The 22,486-nt window shown below is 38.9% G+C and overlaps 2 protein-coding genes across 2 annotated transcripts in view; one reads left to right on the top strand and one right to left on the bottom strand.

Moving 5' to 3' along the window:
• Positions 1-22,486, top strand: part of LOC105385029 — a 35,131-nt gene that overhangs the window by 2,949 nt on the left and 9,696 nt on the right. The window contains exons 2-4 of the mRNA XM_048623855.1: positions 11,054-11,840; positions 17,424-18,265; positions 22,317-22,444. Of these exons, the coding sequence (XP_048479812.1) occupies positions 11,067-11,840; positions 17,424-18,265; positions 22,317-22,444 (1,744 nt within the window). The 5' untranslated portion in view covers positions 11,054-11,066. The remainder of the gene's footprint in view (positions 1-11,053; positions 11,841-17,423; positions 18,266-22,316; positions 22,445-22,486) is intronic.
• LOC125489125 lies at positions 9,271-10,434 on the bottom strand. Its single transcript, XM_048623856.1, has one exon. The coding sequence runs from the start codon at positions 10,231-10,233 to the stop codon at positions 9,490-9,492; it is 744 nt and encodes a 247-aa protein (XP_048479813.1). The 5' UTR covers positions 10,234-10,434; the 3' UTR covers positions 9,271-9,489.

The raw sequence follows: 22,486 nt of genomic DNA, 5'->3' as shown, positions 1-22,486 counted from the left end.
AGCCCGACACGCACTTATCCTGTTTATTTTTCTTGAAATTATCTACAATCTGTCACTTCTATACCGCGTCGCGTCATAAAGTGTGCTCGCTAAATCACTTCAAGGTCGACATTGTGGTGCCACTCTTGAAAGGCAATGTATTGCGTCTGTCTTGCGTTCCCGACATAAAAAAAAACATAAATCCTCATCAGAGGCGTTTTTTCAAAAAGTAAAAATACTAAAATATGATCAGCTAGGTAATGCCTATTTGGAGAACCTAGAAACAAAAATATAATGCCTACAATTTAGAAGTTAACTTACAAAACGGCCAAAAAAAGCTTATTCGGCCGAAATCTAAAATAAATTGTACATTCTGGGTACTTTGTTCTTACTGATAGGTTCTAAAAAAAATGCCTTATCTTAATGAACATTTATGTATTTTCACTTTTTGTAAAATTTATTTTGAAAGAAGTTATGATTTATTTAATGTTGAGAACGCAAGACAGACGCAATACATTGCCTTTCAAGAGTAGGGGGGCTGTTCTGCTCGTGCGCATCACAACCTGTGAATCTGAGATCTAAACATTGTAGCGTCTTGACTCTTGACGCGATGCCAAGATCGGTGAATTTCTCGCCTCGTTAAGATAAACTTTGGGTTGCAAGTTTCCTAATGTGGGTTGTAATATGACTCATATTTAAATATTATACTTAATGTGCATTTTTCTGAGCTAAGTCGCCTTTTTTGAAAATAACAGTTTTTTTATATTAGACTAGACAGATATATGATAGTGATGTTGCCCCTTGTAGAGCCCTAAGTTCAGTGGATTTGCAGTTGGATTACCTGACCTATTGTGAAAGGCCAGAATGTCTTTTTGTGAAATGATTGGTCCATGATGAGTGATGAGCCATAATATATTTCGTTAAAACGAAGTAGGTACTTAACTATCACACATTAAAACGAATAATAAATAAATAAATTAAATAATCAACCGTGATTGAGTATTTATCCCTCCCAACAATTTGCTTCAGGCAAATCACATTAGATTTTTTGCATTTCTTACAGTGTGTCTGTAAGATCCTAACTAATATTATAAATGCGAAAGTAACTGTGTCTGTCTGTCTGTCTGTCTGTTACTCTTTCACGTCAAAACTACTGAACGGATTTGAATGAAATTTGGTATACATACGGTCTAGACCCTGGGAAAGAACATAGGCTACTTTTTATCCCGGAATTCCCACGGGAAAACTTTTTAAGGCGAAGCGAAGCGCGCGGGAACAGCTAGTATATTATATTCACAGAATTCCAAGAAGCTTATTTATTTGTATGGATGAGCTGACAGTTCACGTCTACATATATTTTCTGTTCCTCAATAGCATTTAGTCGTACTGTAGCTTAGTAGAATATAAAGCTTTTATCAAAACGACTTGTAGTAAAATATTTTAGGGCAAGAAAAGGTCATTTGTCGCTGGACCAAATCCTTCCCGAAGGGATATTATTCACGATACACGCGCAAGCAATGAAAAAGTTCCACTCACAAAAGGCGACCCCCAATAATCCCAATTTACATCCTAACTAATATTATAAACTAGCTGTTCCCGCGAGCTTCGCTTCGCCTTAAAAAGTTTTCCCGTGGGAATTCCGGGATAAAAAGTAGCCTATGTTCTTTCCCAGGGTCTAGACCGTATGTATACCAAATTTCATTCAAATCCGTTGAGTAGTTTTGGCGTGAAAGAGTAACAGACAGACAGACAGACTACCTAACCTAGTACATAATATCCACTCACGACTGTAATCCCCGAAGGGGTAGTCAGTCACTTTTCGCAGCACATTTGTAGTCACGTGATTGGTTGCGAACCATATCCCATTTTTTTTTATCATAATTAGTTAAAATTTTTCAGACGACCGAATGGCGTAGTGGTTAGTGACCTGACTACTGAGCCGATGGTCCCGGGTTCGATTCCCGGCTGGGGCAGATATTTGTTTAAACACATATATTTGTTCTCGGGTCTTGGATATGCCCGTAAAATGGCAATAGGCCCGCCCCCTATTACATTGGGACTAACATAACACTCTGGCGAAAAGTGGGTGCAGCAATGCACCTCTGCCTACCCCGCAAGGGAGTACATTAGTACAAGGCGTGAGTGCGTTTTTTTTTTTTTTTTTAGTTTCAAATTTTACAGCCCGCGTCATTAAAGCCTTTGCCGTGCATTGTGCTAAGTCGCTGGAACTTTTTAATTGTTTGGTTAGTTAGAATTCTTGACGGAGGCCACCACGGCCATTCCTTAAAACGAATTCGTAGTGTATTGATAGCTCAATGAATCTGCGTGTCAAGTGGCTGCCTTTGACCTGGGCCCCAAGACGGCTAAGGAATGGCGGCACAGTTGTGTGTCGGCGGCATGGGTTTCGCACTGTAGGTATTCATTATCTGCGTTTTAGGAAATATTTATTTCATCTTTTTTAAAGAACTAACGTTAATAAACAGTAATTAGTGTTAAGTGTTTCATATTGCACTACTGGGATTCACTAACCAAGAGAAAACAGATACCTAAAGTCGGAAAACCATTCAGACGACACAGCATTGAGCCGCCATCCATTAGCAGACTTGAGGCCCTGAATTGGTCAATCAGGTTTGGCGAATTCGTCTCCATAAAATGCAATTCAAGTACATAGAACCTGCTTGCGAAGTTTTCATGCCATATGTGTATTATAGCCCCCTTATTCATAAAAAAGTTACTGGACGGATTAGCTATTGAACTGTTTTGTCACTCTCTGTCAAAGAACAAATTGTTCTCTGTCAGAGAGGGACAGAACAGTTCATTAGTTAATCCGTTCAGTAACTTTTTTATGAATAAGGGGGTAGATTTATAGCCCAACACAGCTACCGTTCAGCCACCGACACATTAGCAATCAATAATCTTAAGTGCCAATTTCTCCATAGTCGGTTATCTAACCGACAGGGATTAATTTATAAATTAAACGTCACCTCCATATAAAATTCATGACAGATGTGTCAAAAGTCAACCATACTCCCTGGTTATGCTCTAACCGACTATGGAGAAATTGGCACTTAAACATCATCGCTAATGGACAACATTTCAAAAAACTAAAGCTGCTACAAATCGAAAACCATTTCGAGATTTAGCTCTAAAGACCACAAAAAAAATGTTTTTGTATTTTTTGGATGTATCATTTTCGAGAAAATCATAAAATAGTAAAAAAGTGCTGATGACGTCATGCATCAGGTGCGATGCATTTTAATGATCAAAGCCTATAGATTTAAAAACAAAGTAACTGTCACTTTCATTTTTGATTGACGTTGACGTTTTATCGTGACGTTGTTGTTTATTTGGGTCATTTTCATTCATTCTGTTCTGACATTTTCTGACTATTATTTTATTTATTATTAAGAGATGACCTCTATATAATATGTCCCAGAGCATGCCACCGCCTACACAGCTGAAAAAATGCTTCTGCTTATTTTTTACATGATAAGTTTACCTACTTTCCATCATTAGAAATATCAAAGTCATTTGAAAATGACCCATTTGTTGGTTGGCATGTAAACAAAGTTTAAATGTCACTTGTCAGTGTCATTTATGTTTTTTTTCGAAACTCAGGCAATAGACAAAAATAAAAATTGAGCCTAATATGTGACGTCACTTCCGGTTTTAAAATGATTAACTTTAAAGTTAAAAATAACATGCAAAAATTGATTTATATACAAAATAAAAAAATACGGGTCCACTAATTTTCTATAAACTTTCCGAATAACTAATAAAAATATAGGGTAAAGAAAATGAAATGTTGTCCATTAACGCTCATCTGTCAAACATTTCTCAGATTCAGATATAGTGCCACAAACTTATCTGTTCCGGTGACAGCTCACGTAAATGTGTAATATTTCTTCATTCTATAAGGTTTTAAGTTTGCCAGTAGTTGTAATTCGCTCTTGTGGTTTCAATAAACCCATCTAATCTACATCAATATATAATTCATTAGTAAATAATGAGATATGGATCAATTTAGTTCGCTCTCACCGGAACAGATAAGTTTGTGACACTGTACAATACAAGTTACGTCAGATTTGACAGGTTAGCAATGCGATTTTATATTGCTTGTGTGTTTATGGGTGTTGGTAAGGTAGCTGTATCCTTACTATCCTTACTAATATTATAAATGCGAAAGTAACTGTGTCTGTCTGTCTGTCTGTCTGTCTGTCTGTCTGTCTGTTACTCTTTCACGCCAAAACTACTGAAGGGATTCGAATGAAATTTGGTATACATATGGTCTAGACCCTGGGAAAGAACATAGGCTACTTTTTATCCCGGAATTCCCACGGGAACAGCTAGTTGGGCTATAAAGACAGCTACCACTACCACTCTACACAATTTACATTTTAGTAAATTCATTAAAGCTGTTAATAGCTCAATGTGCTTCAGTACTATGTAGGGCATGCAATACCGGTAATATTTTCAATACCGGTATTGAGTTTCGGTATTAGAACTCAATACCGGGATCCCGGTATTAATACCGGTATTAGACTTCCTTGTTATAAATGGCCTATATTTTGTCTAAAGGTCGTATAGGGCAAAATACAACAAGAAAAAAGTCACATTCTGTATTATGTAATATTTTTTACGAGAATTGAGTATTAGAGTTAAAATTTTAGAACGCATGGACAACTAGTAGGTTTCCAAACCAAAGGCCAAAAACCGCATGTAACGGTTGAAAACAAGTGCACTTTCATATTATATAGGAGCACAAGGCTAACTATATCTTAATCGCTTGATTTATAGCCTAAAAAAATACCGATTCCGGTATTACTTCAATACCGGTATTAACTTTCAATACCGGTATTGAAAAAAGCGTGGATTTTGTCCGGGATCCCGGTATTACGCAATACCGGTATTACGGTATTGCATGCCTTAGTACTATGTGTGGTATCGTATTCCTGAATGAGAGAACCCCCAAATCCATCATTATGGCCCAATCACGTCCCACAGATTTAATATGTTGGTGCAAGGGGGCCTAAGTAACTTTTGGTGCTTTCAAAGTTCTTTTTTCTTTCGGCAGTTAAATAATAAGCCTTTTTATGTATTTCATCAAGAAATCCAGAGTAAATAACAAATTTGTGTAGCTGTCCAAACGGGCCTATTATATTTCGACGACTGTAAATGCTAAATATCCAGTGAAACTGTACTATGTTTCTCCGTAATAATTAAAACGTCATCACTGCAGGGTGCAGGAAGGAATATCTTTGTTTTTCTATAAATAAAACTATTACGTCTGCCAACTCTTGCTTTGCGGTTGTGACCCCGTTTCTTGGCCGAATTGTTATCTCAAGTGGTGGAGAAGCAAAGACAAATTAATTGATTGCCTGATTCTGAGAATGGGCTATCTATCTTAGACGTTGTTTTAAGTAGACTTACTGAGTCTACCAGTAGAAGAAAAGAATGAAAATGATGCATGTATACAGGTCAGTGTGAATTCTGGACTGTATTTTCGTTAGGATATGTTACTGATATTAAAGAAATTAGACTTTAAACAGAGGTTTATTGTAAGGTCACAGTATCGAGCTAGCCACAATAATATGAGTAAATTGAATGAATGAATACATGACATGAATGAACGATTGAATGAATCCACTGAATGAATGTACTGAATGAATTATTAACGAAACAATATACATATGTATGTATAGATTGTTGGTTTTACTATTTACGATACGATACGATACGATACGATACGATATTCTTTATTTGCACACAAAAATATGGACAACAATACAAAACTTAATCTAACACATATGTACAAATGGCGGTCTTATCGCTTAAAGCGATTTCTTCCAGACAACCTTTGGGTGGAAGGATATTTAGATGTAAAGAAGGGTAAAGTGTACTAGGAATAAAGAATATATCATAAATATTTAATATACCAATACATATACTACCTACAATATATTTACATATATAATTTATATACCTAGCATCATAATATATAATATATTAAAATATATATTAATATATAATAAAATACATACCACGTTACTTATATATAATAATAAGCATATTAAAGAGGATATAGTGATCTTCATTCAAGAGCCGAGGAAATGGTCTTTTAACATCCTTTTGAATGAGGCCAATGACGGTGCTTTCCGTATACTAAGTGGGAGATCGTTCCATAAAGTGATTGCTTGTATGGTGAAGGAGTCACTGAAGAATTTTGTAGTATGGGGTGGAATATTCAGCCGTAGGTTTTGTGAGGAACGCAAACCCCGGCTGTGGGATTCATGTCGAAAGTGAAATCGCTCTTTGAGATAATCGGGGTACGCTGGGTTAAACAGTATTGAGTAAAGAAGTGAAAGAATGTGAGTATTCCGGCGAAGGCGAATGGGGAGCCACTTGAGCTTAGCGCGATACTCTGAAACATGGTCATACTTGCGTAAACCAAATATAAACCGTATACAGACATTCTGGAGGCGCTCAAGTTTGTTAAGTTGCTCTTCGGTAAGATCGGGATAACATGAGTCGGCATAATCTAGAATAGGAAGAAGTAGGGATTGAGAAAGCACAATTTTGGTGGCTGTGGGCAAGAAATTTCGCAGTCTGCGGAGTGATCCTGCAGAAGCGAACACCTTCCGACTGACCTCGTCAAGCTGAGTCTTCCAGGTCATAGCATTGTCCATGTAGACCCCCAAGTTTTTCACCTGTTTACTCCAAGGTATGTGGACACCATCAAAAACTATTGGAGGGAGGGCATTGTAGTCAACAAATGAGCTGAATCTGGGGCTGCCTAATATAATGACCTGCGTTTTGTTTGGGTTGACTTTCAAACCGTAATTTTGACTCCACGCCAGTATATACTCCAAGTCAGTGTTGGTTTTATGTATGGCAACTGGGAGGTCGGAAATTGGAGCATGGTTATAAATTTGTAGATCATCTGCATAAAGGTGGTAGGAAGAAGAAATGTTGTTGGATATACTATTTATGAATATTGCGAAGAGAAGAGGAGACAACACGCCACCTTGCGGGACACCAGCCGTAGTACTACACCAAACAGAGTAGGACTCTTCAATACGGATTCGCTGCCGGCGCCCGTGCAAGTAACTATGAAACCAGTCAATTACCGTTGGAGATACATTGAGAGAACGTAATACCCCCAAGAGGATATCGAAATCCACTGTGTTGAAAGCATTGCTGAAGTCAAGTAGCGACAGCACAGTCAGCTCTCCGTTCTCCATACCCTGGCGAACGTCGTCCGTGATTTTTACTAATGCCGTTACCGTGCTGTGTCCTGGGCGGAATCCAGATTGGTAAGGATTCATGAGATTATTCTGCACTAAGAACCTGTTCAGCTGGTGATGGACGAGACGTTCGAGGACTTTGGAAAGGAAAGGAAGGATGGAAATAGGGCGATAGTCTGAAAAGGATGGGTTGGCTTTTTTGGGCAAAGGAGTTACTTGAGCGTCTTTCCAAGAGGATGGGAACGTATTAGAGGAGATGGAAAAATTTAATATGTGGGATATGACGGGAAGGATTATGTCCAGGATAGGGAGTACCATGTTCCGACTTATGCTGTCACTACCGACAGCGTTAGAAGTGATGGCAAGTATACTTCTCTCAATGTCACAATCAGTAAAATGGCTAAAGTTGAATTCGGAAAAGTCAGGAGTTGGTATAGTAGAAAGATTGTTCAATGTTCTAAGTTTAGTTGCACTATCCATGGCTACTGACGATGTAAAATGTTGGTTAAGAAGGTTTAAGTCTAGATCTTTAGGAATAGTTTGAGAGCGGGATTTACCAACTCCGAGTGACCTGAGGAAATTCCAGACTTTGGCTGGATCACCGTTTTGAATTGATTCATGAATATGGCGTCGTTGTGCGTCCCTACACACCTTATTGCAGTGATTACGTAGCGCAGTATATTTGTCCCTATTAAGGTCAGTAGGTCGAGATTTAAATTTGGACTTTGCTGCAACCTTCCGATTAATAATGATCTTGATTTCGTCAGTCAACCATGGTGCCGGGAAATGCTTCATCCTGACGGATCTGACGGGCGCATGGACGTCATACAGCTGCATGATAAGAGAATTAAACACTGATACCTTCTCATCCACCGTATCAGCATTAAAAACCTCGTCCCAAGCTGCAGCCCGCGCATCACTGCGAAGGTTTTCCAGAACCATGCCACCAAAATTGCGTTGAAGGAGAGTTCTAGGTTTAGCCTTAGGGGGGCGAATTTTGTATGATAAATAAATGAGGTCATGATAGGAAAAGCCATCAGCCCCACATTGTCCGTGTTTGGCAACATGACTTGGAGACGAAACTAGTATTAAATCTAGGAGAGTAGGGACACAATTAGGGAAATGGTGGGTAGCACCTAGGGGAAGTAAAGTCATATTGCTAGCCTGTGTTACTGACATGAAGGAAGAGGATCGCACGTCGTTTTTCAGCAGGCAGGTGTTAAAATCACCCATAATAATCATATGCTTATAGACAGGAAAATAATTTTCAAGCAGTTTTTCAAAGGAATTCACGAAATGATTATACATTGAGTGATTATAGTACACCCCAAGCAATGTCTTATTTTGAGATAGTGTGATCTCTAAAATAAGATGCTCTCCGGCATTGTCTGGTGGAGGCTGAGCTGACATACTAACCACGGAATATGGTATATGAGAGCGAAGGTAGATTGCAACTCCTCCACCGCGACTACCAATACGATCATTGCGCACTAGGATGAAACCTGGCAATGAATAGGACGTTGTTGGCAGACACGGTTTTAACCATGTCTCTGAAACTAGAATGGCATGAATATTTTTTGTATCGAAAGAAGCTAATAATTCAGAGTAATGTGCCGGAATACTTTGTGCGTTTATGTGAACTACGTTGAAATTTTTTGGGACATCGGAAAAAATAGTGTTAAGGTTGTCAGATAAAGAGGGGATACTATGGAAGCTGTCAATACTGTTTAACTCATCATCAGAAGAGGACACACAATCGAACAGGATCTCACTACCACTGCTACAAGTTTTATTGTGATCAGAACCATCAGAACTCATTTAATATGCTTTATAAAATAAATAATATAAATATATATGTATATATATTAAAATTATAATGTTTAAATAGATAGACAAAATCAAGTTGTTTTATAATTATCATTCCACCTGCCAGTTGTCAGGAAAAAATAAATATAAATAGAAGCAATTTCCAAACGCAACTAAATGAAATGACAAACAAGACACAATAAGAAAAAAAAAAAGTTTATACACACAGATCACAGATGCACAGACAAATATGTCACGGGTAACGTCAACTGTCAAAAATTTTAATGCTACTGACTGACGTGACATTACGTACTCTGTGGACGTGACGTTTAAGAAAAACAAATTTGAAGCGAAACTGAATCTAAATTACTTAATTAAATAAAATAAAAACGGAAATGTAGGGTACGCAAATCGTTTCGAAGAGCAGCAAGGCGACAAAGAAAAATGGACCTAACATACGCTACTTTTTCGAGACCGTACGCTTCGCTCTGCCAGAGCTCGATGAGGCATCCGGCGCTTTGCTGCCGCTGGCCTTTGGTGCCACCACACCGGAGTTCAGGCTCGCCGGCGGACACACCTGGTCCAGCTCGGCGAGCGACACGATGCGATGCTGCTTCCCGTCAGCGCCCAGCACCACCACGCAGCCGTCCCGCGTCCAGCACTGCTTCACGCCGACCCGCTGCCGAGCCTGCATGAAAGCTTCGTGGCGCGGCTTGGTCAGGAACTCTGATAGCGTGACTCCACTGCCCTTCAACTTCGCCTTCGCGAACCACACGTTGTTTCGCAGTGCCAGATCCTTGAATTTTACAAGAATGGGCCTTGGCTTGTCACCTATGCGTCCCATCCTGTGGCTGCGAGCAATGTCGTCTGTGCAGAAGAGCTCAGGACCCGCGACGTGCTGTGCAATCACCCGGACAGCTGTGCTCGCTACATCCTCCTTCTTGGCCTCCGGAATCCCATGGACAAGCAAGATCTTCCGGCGGCTGCGCATGTCCAAGTGATCCATGCCCCTTGCCAGCATTTCGACCTGCTTCTGGAGCATGTTGAATGCAGACACCGTGAAGCTCCTGAAGGCCGCAAACTCAGTTGCCAGTCCAGTAGCTGAGGGAGATGCAGGAGCCTTGTTCATTTGTGCTTCGAAGCTGGCCATTCGCACGTTCAGCTGGCCCATCATTTCAGCAATAGACTCCTTGATGTTCTCCATTTCTTAGTTTTGAGGTTAACTTATTGTTTATGTGAGGAAGTGCAGGAAATGTTGCTTCAATTAGGGAGATAATGATTTCTGGCAGGTATTTAAGGTTATTCTTTCATAATATTGCAACTAATTATTTTATTTATACTTTTGAGTAATTTTAATATAAAAGTTTATTAAATTTTAATGTGAGCTTATTTTCACACCTACCCGAAAAAAAGCCTATTTACCTTCGTCTCTTGCAGACCAATATCTATAAAGCTTCTCTTATCATCATCATCAGCGACTTAAAAAAATATTTATTTTCAACCAACATGGATAACAGCACAAACAAACTATACAACAGTAAAAACTCTAAGTCCTCACTATAGGGTTATTCATTATAAATTCTCTCTAGATGAAAGCAAAAGCGAACGATTGTTTGCAACACTAGCACAACGACAGATGATCACTAAGGGCCACTTGCACCAACATATTAAATCTAGATTTAGTGTTAAATCTCGATTTAGTGTCAAATTTTATATGGACTGACGTTTCTTAAATCGACATTTGACACTAAATCTAGATTTAATTTGTTGGTGCAAGGGGCACTAAATATCAATAACTGTCAACGTTACACTCCATCCAACGGCATCATTCGCTTTCGTCTGGAGCTAAATTGCATAGCTGAACATGGGCGCTCTCAAAAAGCCTTAAACACTCTTGTTTTTCATCGATATTCTCTATGTATAAGAGGACCAGAAGATTCTATTGTGACTGCCTCTAATCTTAAGTAGATTCTAATACAAAACGCCTTATAACATAATTTTAACATGATTCTCCATTGTTTCAGATAAATATGTTCGATGACTGCGTCTTCCTTTAACAATATGGCGGCACTATCGAAACACACAACAATGGCCGACGAAAAACAAAAATCATACCTGAAAAAGCTGAAAAAAGGCATCCACTCTCTCTTTCACAAGAATAAAACTGAAAAAGATAATGTGGAAGAGGAATGTAGTGACAGTGACAATGTTAAAATCCTTAAAAAGGCGCCAATTAATGTAACCTCAGTTACAGCGCTTATGGAAAAGGCTAAAAACAATAAAATCGTTGAAGACAAATATGTAAACGATGACTTAGCAGAAATATGTATTAAAACAGGAGATCTTAAACTAGATGAGAACAAAAACACGATCAAAACTGACATCGACAATGCACAAGACGTTTTCACAGAAGTAGAAATCAAACCTGCAAATGAAAAATCTAACCAGAAACCCAAAAAGCCGAAACCAAACGACAACATCGACTCAGAAATCGCAGAAGTCTGCATAGAATCAATTTGCGTAAAAACAAATGACTTAATACTCGACGACTGCGAAGACTCTACGAAAACAAAAGATGACGATTCGAAGTCTTTCAAAACGGATAACCGTAATGATTCGGTGTCTTCAACTGACAGTGGATATTCGGAAAAAGACGATGAAGATAAGGCGGTAGATGATGTGGCCGATGATCTCCAAGTGTTGGAGATTGGTGATGGGAGGAAGAGAGATAAGAAAGCGCAGAGAGTATTTCTGACGCGCGGCCCACTGAGGAACCAGTTTGACAGAACGGCGATGCATCCGTACCAGCATGTAAGTGGCAATTTATTAATAGTATATATGGATATGCCTTAGGACGACAACATGGATATGCACTCACTACTATAATCGCCGGGGTAGCTACCCACTTTTTGTAGCATATTTCTACTCACGTGATAGGTTGCGAAACCATATCCCCGTTTTGGAATAAGTACCTACAATGCACTTAAGTAGGATACACATCTAAAATCTAGATGTGCAGGTTTCCGCACGATGTTTTCCATCACCGTAAGAGCACGTGGTATTATTGTACTTAAACTCCTTAATTGAAAACACAATTGAAAGAATTCATTGGTACAGGCCAGGATTTGAACCCACGGCCTCTCGATTGAGAGGACGAGACCTTATCCATAACGCCACCACCGCTCTATAATTTATTAATAGACGTTTGCATATTTACACTTACGAGCAATGAAAAAATAAATGGCTGAAATTTTTACAACATTTATTTTAAAAAATAACACAGTTGGTAATATTCTGATGCGCTGTTAAAATATACTTCAATATTCTGCAGACGGCGTCACTAAGCTAGTCTTTTCCGTTTAGCAGTAATTTGGTGCTAAACGGAAAAGTCACTGGAACTATTTCATTGCTCGTGGGTGTATTATTATTATCTACTAGCTGTTCCCGCGAGATTAACGCGCTTCGACTTAAAAAGTTTTCCCGCGGGAATTCCGGGATTAAAAGTAGCCTATGTTCTTTCTCATGGTCTAGACCATGTGTATACCAAATGTCATCGAAATCCGTTCAGTAGTTTTGGTGTGAAAGAGTAACAGACAGACACAGTTACTTTCGCATTTATAATATTAGTTAGGATGTTTGGGATTACCCTTATGGATCTTATCGTATCAGTAAGAGGTGCAAAGGTTCAGATATGACCTCTCTGCATGTTATATAAAAACAATACATGTTCCTTGGTTCAGATAGTATAAATTGAACTATCTATCACTGTCACTTTGACTTTCATAGCACTGGACTAACCAATCTCAATATAAATGACAGCTCCTGTCAAGTCCTGTCAGATTTAAAGTGAAAGCGGTACAGACCGACAACTTTGTAACGGATAAAATATAAGAGTTTTTTATGAAATGGTAGCCTGAAGAATAGTAAGAGATAATGTAACACATCAATGTTAGAAATTACATCCATACACAATAGGTACTAAAGTACAAAGGCGAACGAACAAAAATAAATTCTTTTATCATCACATCACGACCCATCACGTCCCCACTGCTGGGGCACGGGTCTCCTTCCAATGAAGGAAGGGTTTAGGCCAAGTCCATCAAGCTGGCCCACATTCGACACGAATCAATTAAAGGTCAAAAATATTAAGTAGTTTTTTAATCTCTTCTAGAAGAGCTGATGTATTTTTTTTCATAGTAAGTATTTGAGATTATTTATCGATACCAGTTCGATTGTATAGAAATGGTTCGTGACGTGATAGGAACTCAGAGCCGCGAGCACAGGATTCGATACTATTTTCGAATCTACACATACATATGGAAAAAAAACAGAGTCGTGAGCACAAGTTTCGATACTATTTTCGAATCTACTCGAAGGGTCACTTTTACCAAACGCTATACGTATTTAAATCAAATTTTAAATACATTTTGTACTAACTGACAGACGTATGACAGGCTACTAAATACGTTTAGCGTTTGGTGAAATTCCACCTAACATGGAAAAAACAAATGCCACTTATGGAACTAACAAATTTGCCTTACATTTTGACAGTGACAGTTGACGATACGCAACGTAAACGGAGGTTTCGAATCCTGTGCTCGGGCAACAGAGGCGCGAGCATAGGATTCGATACTATTTTCGAATCTACACGAAGGGGCGCTTTAACCAAACGCTAAACGTATTTAAATCAAATTTTAAATACATTTTGTACTAACTGACAGAGGTATGACAGGCTACTAAATACGTTTAGCGTTTGGTGAAATTCCACCTAACATGGAAAAAACAAATGCCACTTATGGAACTAACAAATTTGCCTTACATTTTGACAGTGACATTTGACGATACGCAACGTAAACGGAGGTTTCGAATCCTGTGCTCGCGGCTCTTTTGTCAATACCAATTTCAATCGAAATAACAAATGATATTAGTTATACTTTTAACGTAAAACAAATTACATTGTTACTATTAACGCCGCCACGCCACAACCCATTAAAATTATCACCATTTAGAGTCACGTATGCCCTAGAAAAGACCAATTAATAAATCCAATTAAATTTAACTCTTTTGTCAATTTGAATTGAAATTAATTTAATAACATAATACTATATACTATACTAATATTATAAATGCGAAAGTAACTGTGCCTGTCTGTCTGTCTGTCTGTCTGTTACTCTTTCACGCCAAAACCACTGGACGGATTTGAATGAAACTTGGTATACATATGGTCTAAACCCTGGGAAAGAACATAGGCTACTTTTTATCCCGGAATTCCCACGGGAAAACTTTTTAAGGCGAAGCGAAGCGCGCGGGGACAGCTAGTAACATAATACATGCTCGGGTGCTTAGATTAAAAATAAACGAACAATAGTGCAAAAGAAACGCCTCGAACAATAAACACACCACTTCTATAACTGAGATCTTGTTTTGAATTATTTTGGTTAGAAGATTTGCAACTTTATTCATTGGCACAATAATAGTTGTTATTTATAGGTTGAACTTAAAACGGTTTGACAGTAAACCAATTCTATTCTATTCTTTGTAGGGGTGTAAGTACCTGCACCTGGCTCTCTCGAATGGAACCGTTGTGCATATCCCCAAGGTCTAAACTGCCTTCCTAAGCTTGGACCATTTCTCCACCACGCTGGTCCACTGCGGGTTGGTGGGTTGACATATCTAGATGTGCTAAATCTAGATATGCAGGTTTCCTCACGATGTTTTCCTTCACCGTAAGAGCGATGGTATACATTGTACTTAAATTCAGAAAAGAACTCATTGGTACATGTCAGCGCCGGGATTCGAACCCGCATCTCTGGCGTGAGAAGCGGGCGCTTACCCGACTGAGCTACCACCGCTCCTTGCACTTGATTTAAATGATACTGATGAAATCGTTATAAATATGATAATGACGAATAATTTGGCCTCATGTCATATCCTGTGCTGTGCGTTATCAATAAGATTCTGATATTGACTGATTGTATTCTACTTTCTCGCGAAGTTTATAATTGATAATGATAAGATTGTCTGTGTCATTTAACGATGATATCATGTACACGTAATATAATATCTATTATACATACATAGATGTACACTGACGGTAGGACTGGTCCACCGATTTAAAGTCGCTCAGCGTGCTATGGAGAGAGCTATGCTTGGGGTTTCTCTGATGAATCGTATCAGAAATGAGGTTATCCGTCAGAGGACTAAGGTTACCGACATAGCTGTCAAAATATGCAAGCTGAAGTGACAGTGGACTGGTCATATCTGCCGAAGAACCGATAACCGTTGGGGTAGACGAGTTCTCGAGTGGAGACCACGAACAGGCAAACGCAGCGTGGGACGCCCTCCTGCCCGCTGGACTGACGACCTTAGGCGGGTGGCGGGTAGTGGTTGGATGAGGAAGGCCGAGGACCGAGTGTTGTGGCGCTCCTTGGGAGAGGCCTATGTCCAGCAGTGGATGATTATTGGCTGATGATGATACATAGATGTATAGACACCCTGTATGTAAACATGTACAGTATGTATTCTTATGTACACCTTTCATTTTATTCTGAAGGCCAAATATTCTGCACTTATTGGATTGCTACTTAGTATTTATTTTAAACTAGCTGTTCCCGCGAGCTTCGCTTCGCCTTAAAAAGTTTTCCCGTGGGAATTCCGGGATAAAAAGTAGCCTATGTTCTTTCCCAGGGTCTATACCATATGTATACCAAATTTCATTCAAATCCGTTCAGTAGTTTTGGCGTGAAAGAGTAACAGACAGACAGACACAGTTACTTTCGCATTTATAATATTAGTAAGGATACTAGTCATGCGATAACTAAAAGCTTCCAAGGTGAACCACACACACGCACTCACGCCTTGTACTAATGCACTCCCTTGCGGGGTAGGCAGAGGTGCATTGCTGCACCCACTTTTCGCCAGAATGTTAGTCCCAATGTAATAGGGGGCGGGCCTATTGCCATTTTACGGGCACATCCAAGACCTGAGAACAAATATCTGTGTTTAAACAAATATCTGCCCCAGCCGGGAATCGAACCCGGGACCATCGGCTCAGTAGTCAGGGTCACTAACCACTACGCCATTCGGTCGGCCGTCCAAGGTGAACCATCGATGCAATTATTTTTTTACCCTCTACGAAATAAAGGGTTTTTATGAGTTTAACGTCACCTGTGTATCTGTGTGTGTGTACCTGTCTATGATAGCGTAGCTCCCATGTACGGCTAAACCAGGATTTTTCAAAATCAGGTTAGCCGTTCAATAGTTATGTTTTTAGTGTTGAATGTTGGATCGTATGCTTTTAAGTTTAACGACAAGTTCTAGAGTAACAGGCAACCAGGTCGATGGCGTCTCACGCTACGCTTGTCAGTTCGTGGTCTCCACAGATAATAATAATAATATTATTATGTGGGACATCTCACACACGGCCATCCGATCCCAAGCTAGGCCGAGCCTGTAATATGGGTATCGGACAGCCGATAAACCTACACAGACACATAGATAGACACCCAAGGCCGGAGTACAAATATCTGCCCCGGCTGGGCATCGAACCCTGGACCTTCGGCACAGGAGTCAGGGTCACTCACCACCACAACATTCGATACCGAATAATTCAGCGCAATAACACATGTATTTCCCGTAATCTCGATGTGCGTAAACAATTTAACGACGAGACTAAATCTGTTTAAACATTTAACACGCGGTGTATCAGCAATTCAGCACATAAACTATGATGTTCTCGTATGTATTCCAGAAATTGACGTCATTATTAACCCATCGGGTAGGTACTTCAATTTACCAAAAACTGTCGGAAAATTATACATATTGAAAATCGGATCAGCCGTTTAGGAGCTAGGCTAGCACAGACACGTTAAACTTATAACACTCCTGTTTTCCCTCGCCGGTTAACACATGACTAGTTGTAAATGCCGGTGGCACAGTTACAGTTAGATAAGGTGGAAGGGTGCATGAGTTAGGCAAACTTCTTGTGGTTACATTACGCATCCAAAACGCATGAATAACGTAAAACCACTGGAACTGACGTAAGGAGCAGAGGAAAATTATGGATTACTGTCACGGCACTTAAAAATATTTTCATTTTATGGTAATTAATAATAAATATCCTCAATTTTATAGAAACATTTACTTAATTAAAAATTTAACTCAATATTTACGTTTTTGTTTGGTAATGTCTGATGCTCTGTTAAATGCATTTTAATATTGCAGATGGCGTTATTAAGCTAGCTTTTTCCGTTAAGAAGTAATTTGATGATTTTCTCACTGGAACTTTTTCATTGCTCGTGAGTGTAAGACTATCGTAAAACTTCAAAGATCCAGCCATAGAACAGCACAAGTCTTAGAAAGCCACATCTAACACCAAGATTTTTTGTCCCGCAGGTAAATCGACACATCCTCTCTGGGGGCACCCTAAACGTGAACCCAAGCTACGATGAGCCATCCTCACAGGACGACTTACTACAAGACATCGAGGGGGCAATCCAAGCCCACACCCTCCCGACTGACGACCTGCAAACAACCGTGGAAAAACTCTTCGTGGAGAAATCTTTCGACAGTAACGATCTGGTCAATCTCCTGAACAATATCAGACAGGATGTTGCGCCCGAAACGGTGATGCCTGAAATAACAGAAGAGGTTTTGAGCAACTTCGCAGAGGTACCTAATCAGACAGAAGAAGCTGTCTATAATTCGTACCCGATCGATGATACGTTTATCACGGATTTTGCTGAAGTTCCGACTTTAATAGACGAGTTTAATGCGTCCTCTTTGCTTACGCCTCCGATGTCGAATGAGCATGTCTTCTCTCCAATCCCGAATTCCCCGAACCAATCCTTTTACTCATCGCCTTACAGAAACATCTCGCCTTATACCAACTCGCCACCGTCGTCAAACCACTTCCCGTCGCCTGGCAAAAGCGACTCCTATGATGAGGAGAATACCTTCAACTTCGAAGAGCATATACCCAGCTGTGTTATGACTGATGAAGAAGGGGTTGAGAAGCCGAAGAGGGAACGGGCGAAATCTAACTCGTCGTTTACAATGAAGTGGTACAAGGATATGCAGAATGAGTTGTCCTCGGAGTTCTCGAAACGGGATTGTTGTAAGACGAATAGAGAGTCGGGGAAGGATGTTTTGAAGCGGCATTTTATAAAGTTAGATGCGGAATCTAGAAAGAATATGTGTCTGAATGTTGCCAAGCTGGATATGAAGACTTTGTATGGGTGAGTTGATGTTCCTTATTTTTTTAATTCGATAAGGCGCCATTGTCCCAATCTTACGCCAGACATTAATGGTTTCTGATTTCCCGAGATGTAACACTAACTTTCTTCCAATCGGGGAATGTGAATATCACACAAAATACTCACCAAAACAAAATCTTACAATCATAACACACGATTCTGAAGCATTATATTTACAGTTTATTGTTTGAACTCTAGTAATGAACTAAATAAGACCGATTATAAGTTTTTTTTTTGCAATTCAACCGGCACTGAATGAAAAAAACGGTTGCTTCAGAACCGCCCCCTATATGTCTAGAAACAAGTATCGGCCACTTGAGAACTCGTTTCATAAGTAAGCAAAAGAAGTAAAGAAAGTATTCATAGTGAGTCAGATCCGCCGTATAGTCGATTCCAGTTACACGGTTGCTCTGAGATTAACAATATACGTACAAGATAGGGTACAATATACAAACAAGATGGAATACAAAAACAAAGGCAAAAACTGACTGCTTTTTGTTTCCGAGTACTGTCAGTACCAATGAATAAAGTCACAAAACATCTTACCGAACTAATTGAAAACAAGAGCTCAGTGGTAGAAGTGGGGTGTTATTTGTCGGGACGTTTCTTTTGCACTGGAGTGTCATCTAGTTCGTATATTGGTAATCTAAGAGTCACACGGTTACTTAACTAGTTGATTGAAGTGAGCGGCAAATTTAATGTTGATGTAGGATATAATTCGAAAAGAAAGGTGCATACTTTAACCCCTAAGTTATAGTGAATAGGAACGGTAACGGTAGGTATACGAATACGGATATAAGATGCCCATTTCAATTAGTTTGTATAGTTCGCAAATTCCAAATGTAAAGACAACGACAACCACAAGCGCAGACCAGATCGTCAGCTAGCAAATCTATCTTGAAGCGATTGATAAAATTTCATCTTGTAGGTATACATAACTATTATGTAACGTTTCATGTTAACTAGTACATAATATTGCATCTTGTTTTGTCCGAGCTATGGTTATGAAGTTGTATTCTGTTTATACTCTATACCTCGCCATAGTAAAACACATGCCATTCTTTACAACGCAAAATGACCTTGAGGTCAAAACACGTAATATTATCATCTTTAATCTCAGTATAGTGTGTTAGTGTTGATATACACAAAGACATCTATAAATATAACCATAACATGTTGCCATAATATACAGAGTGTTGCAAAAAGGGTATACTAAGCCGAAACCTACATGTGGAGCATGGTATATCTAAGCCCAAAACTAAAATCAGAATTTCAAAATTCGCGAAACGATTTCAGTTTCGGGCTTAGATATAACATGCTGCACACGCAGGTTTCGGCTTAGTATACCAATTTTCCAACACCCTGTATACACACAGATAGATAAATCACACATAATATCTATAAATATAACCTGTGTTGCCATAATATATTATATCATAGTGGCACACGACAAAACCCATGTCTGGCCGTTTGGAATTCCACACTTGTATTGTAAAAACCCGCTATTATTTTATAACAGTTCTGTAGCGCACGGTTTTAGAACTTTTTGTTTTTTATTTATAACTAGCTGTCCCCGCGCGCTTCGCTTCGCCTTAAAAAGTTTTCCCGTGGGAATTCCGGGATAAAAAGTAGCCTATGTTCTTTCTCAGGGTCTAGACCATATGTATACCAAATTTCATTCAAATCCGTTCAGTAGTTTTGGCGTGAAAGAGTAACAGACAGACAGACAGACAGACAGACACAGTTACTTTAGCATTTATAATATTAGTAAGGATAATTATGTTCAACGTATTTCCTGTATGGTATTTATAGATGGTTTAATTGTTTTCATGTTGCTTACTGTTATCGTTTAATTAAGTAAACTCAACCAAAGAAAATTGCAAAAAGTTTGTACCAAACAAAGGTTGGTTGGAAGAAATTGCTTCTTGGCAATAAGCCCGCCTCTGTATATACTCACTACTTTTAAGTCCATTTTTGTAACTGTTTCTATTATTATACAATAAAGTGTTTATAAATAAATACATAAAATATGAGTTGAGGAATAATCAATAGAGCTTCTGACTTTCATAGTTTGTATCGATAAAATATTCATCAACTCATTAATCATTCGCTTAGGAGGTATACTAATCTTTTTTGCTGACTGTACAGTCATACATACATAGGGTAATCCCCCTTAAAATGGGCCTAGCAGTATAAATACACTTAGCACAATGATTTGGCAAAGAAGGCTGTGCGTTTATTACCTTCACCACTTTAGTATTCACACAGTGAACCTAAGTAGTAAATAACTACTTAGGTTCACTGTGTGAATACTAAAGTGGTGAAGGTAATAAACGCATAGCTACTAAATAAGTATGCTGTCTAGACTTTTTGTATTTAAAGTAAACATAGCGCCAACATTTCTTAACTTACTACGGGACTTGAGAAGTGTTATAAGTTTGGTTATGCAAATCCGTACGTAATGCTAAATGCTTTTATAATTTCTTCATAATTTGTTTAGAGATACTGATACACTCGCATAACTCTTCACTCTCGTAAAGTTTGAATCGACAACATAGCGTGGGACACCCTCCAGCCAGCTGGACTGACCCTAGACAATTAGTGGCTGGATGAGGAAGGCAGAGGACAGAATGTTGTGGCGTTCAGAGAGGCCTATGTCCAGTAGTGGATGATTGCAAGCTAATATTGAATTCTGATCTAATTACCTACCGAAGTAAACTAATTAACATACAGCCATATCTGCTGATATATGTACAAACAGAACAGGTTATACAAATTATTATGTACGACGGGTATTTCAAAATGGCAGCTTTTAATACCAGAATACAAAAGTCGCGGCCACATTGGGCTCGTTTTTTTGGCACGTGAAATGTGAGAGGGCTTAATGTTTTCAATTGTATATTTTATAAACACACACATGCACAGTCTGTAAACATTCCATTGTAGGGCATAGATCTCCTCCAAAACCTCCACACTTGCCATACTTTATTGCCATAATCTCCACATTTGGCAGGCGGGTAGGATTAGGATATAATTGTGTATATATTATGTGCATAGATCTTACATGCGTCGTAGCTCCAAAAGCTAAATTAGGAATTCAGACTCCAATTAGTCTTATCAAAACTTAATTTTCCACTGAGGAAAGTTTTACTTATTTTACCACTAAATCATATATTCATGTCGATTCTGAAAGCATAAATTCTAATGTTAACGCTGTTTTTTACTAGTATAAAATAACATTTACGGGAACACTCATAGAGTCAACTTAAAAATTAAAAATGACAGCTCTGAAATTAGAATTTCTGCCTTCAGAATCGACATAATTATCTTGTTATGTTATTCGATGGTCTAATATGTTCGCACCTTTACACACATGTTGTGTTTTTATCTCCCTCTTACGCTTGCGTTTTTTTATTTACATCTCACTCTAACCTTTAACAGGTTGGGAATTACCTGAGCATTTTACTCTAAAAGTTTCAATCGATTGATTGATTTACTTTGATCGTGTGTGTTGAATCCATAATTTTTATGCATAGCTTTTATGAGCGAACTTCACGTGGTCTTTAAAGGGTTTCCCATGGGAATTTCGGGATAAAAAGTAGCCTATAGCGTTCAGGGTTAATCCTACTAATATTATAAAGGGGAAAGAGTGAGAATGTTCGTTTCTCTTTCACGCAAAAACTACTGAACCGATGTTGATAAATTTTGTACACAGGATGCTGAGTGCTGACCTAGATTTCACCACCATTTCATCCCGGAATTCCCACGGGAACTCACTTCAAACCCTTCTACAACCAAGTAGAGAAAACCGTGTTTTATTTAAAATTGACTTATTTACAGATGATCCATTATATTACACAGAAATATATATAGATAAATTGTTTATTGAACACAATACATACACAAGTTACACGGAAAGATTACGTAAATACACGAAATTAATACAACAGACAGACAGAGATAGATAAGCAACATGTGTGATTTATCATGTTACCAAAAGGGTTCTGACTCAGCATAATGCTATTGTTTCCAGCCTCGCCCACAAGATCCTGCTGAGCCTGTCCACCAGTGATGACCAGGTGGACGTCCAATACGCCCTGTTTGGACTGATATGTGAGAGAGTGCTGGTTGAAGACCCTGGCCTGTTGTTGGAGGATTTCGGTAAGTTTGCACACTTGTATAAACTGATATTCTTCCAGTCCT

Source organism: Plutella xylostella, chromosome 11 (assembly GCF_932276165.1).
Source record: "Plutella xylostella chromosome 11, ilPluXylo3.1, whole genome shotgun sequence".
Taxonomy (NCBI): Eukaryota; Metazoa; Arthropoda; class Insecta; order Lepidoptera; family Plutellidae; genus Plutella; species Plutella xylostella.
The sequence above is the reverse complement of the archived record's forward strand: the minus strand, read 5'-3'. Positions and strand labels throughout refer to the sequence as shown.

What these genes read in the sequence shown, in the direction of transcription:
- LOC125489125 (XM_048623856.1), bottom strand. Translation starts at nt 10,233, where the DNA reads ATGGAGAACATCAAGGAGTCTATTGCTGAAATGATGGGCCAGCTGAAC.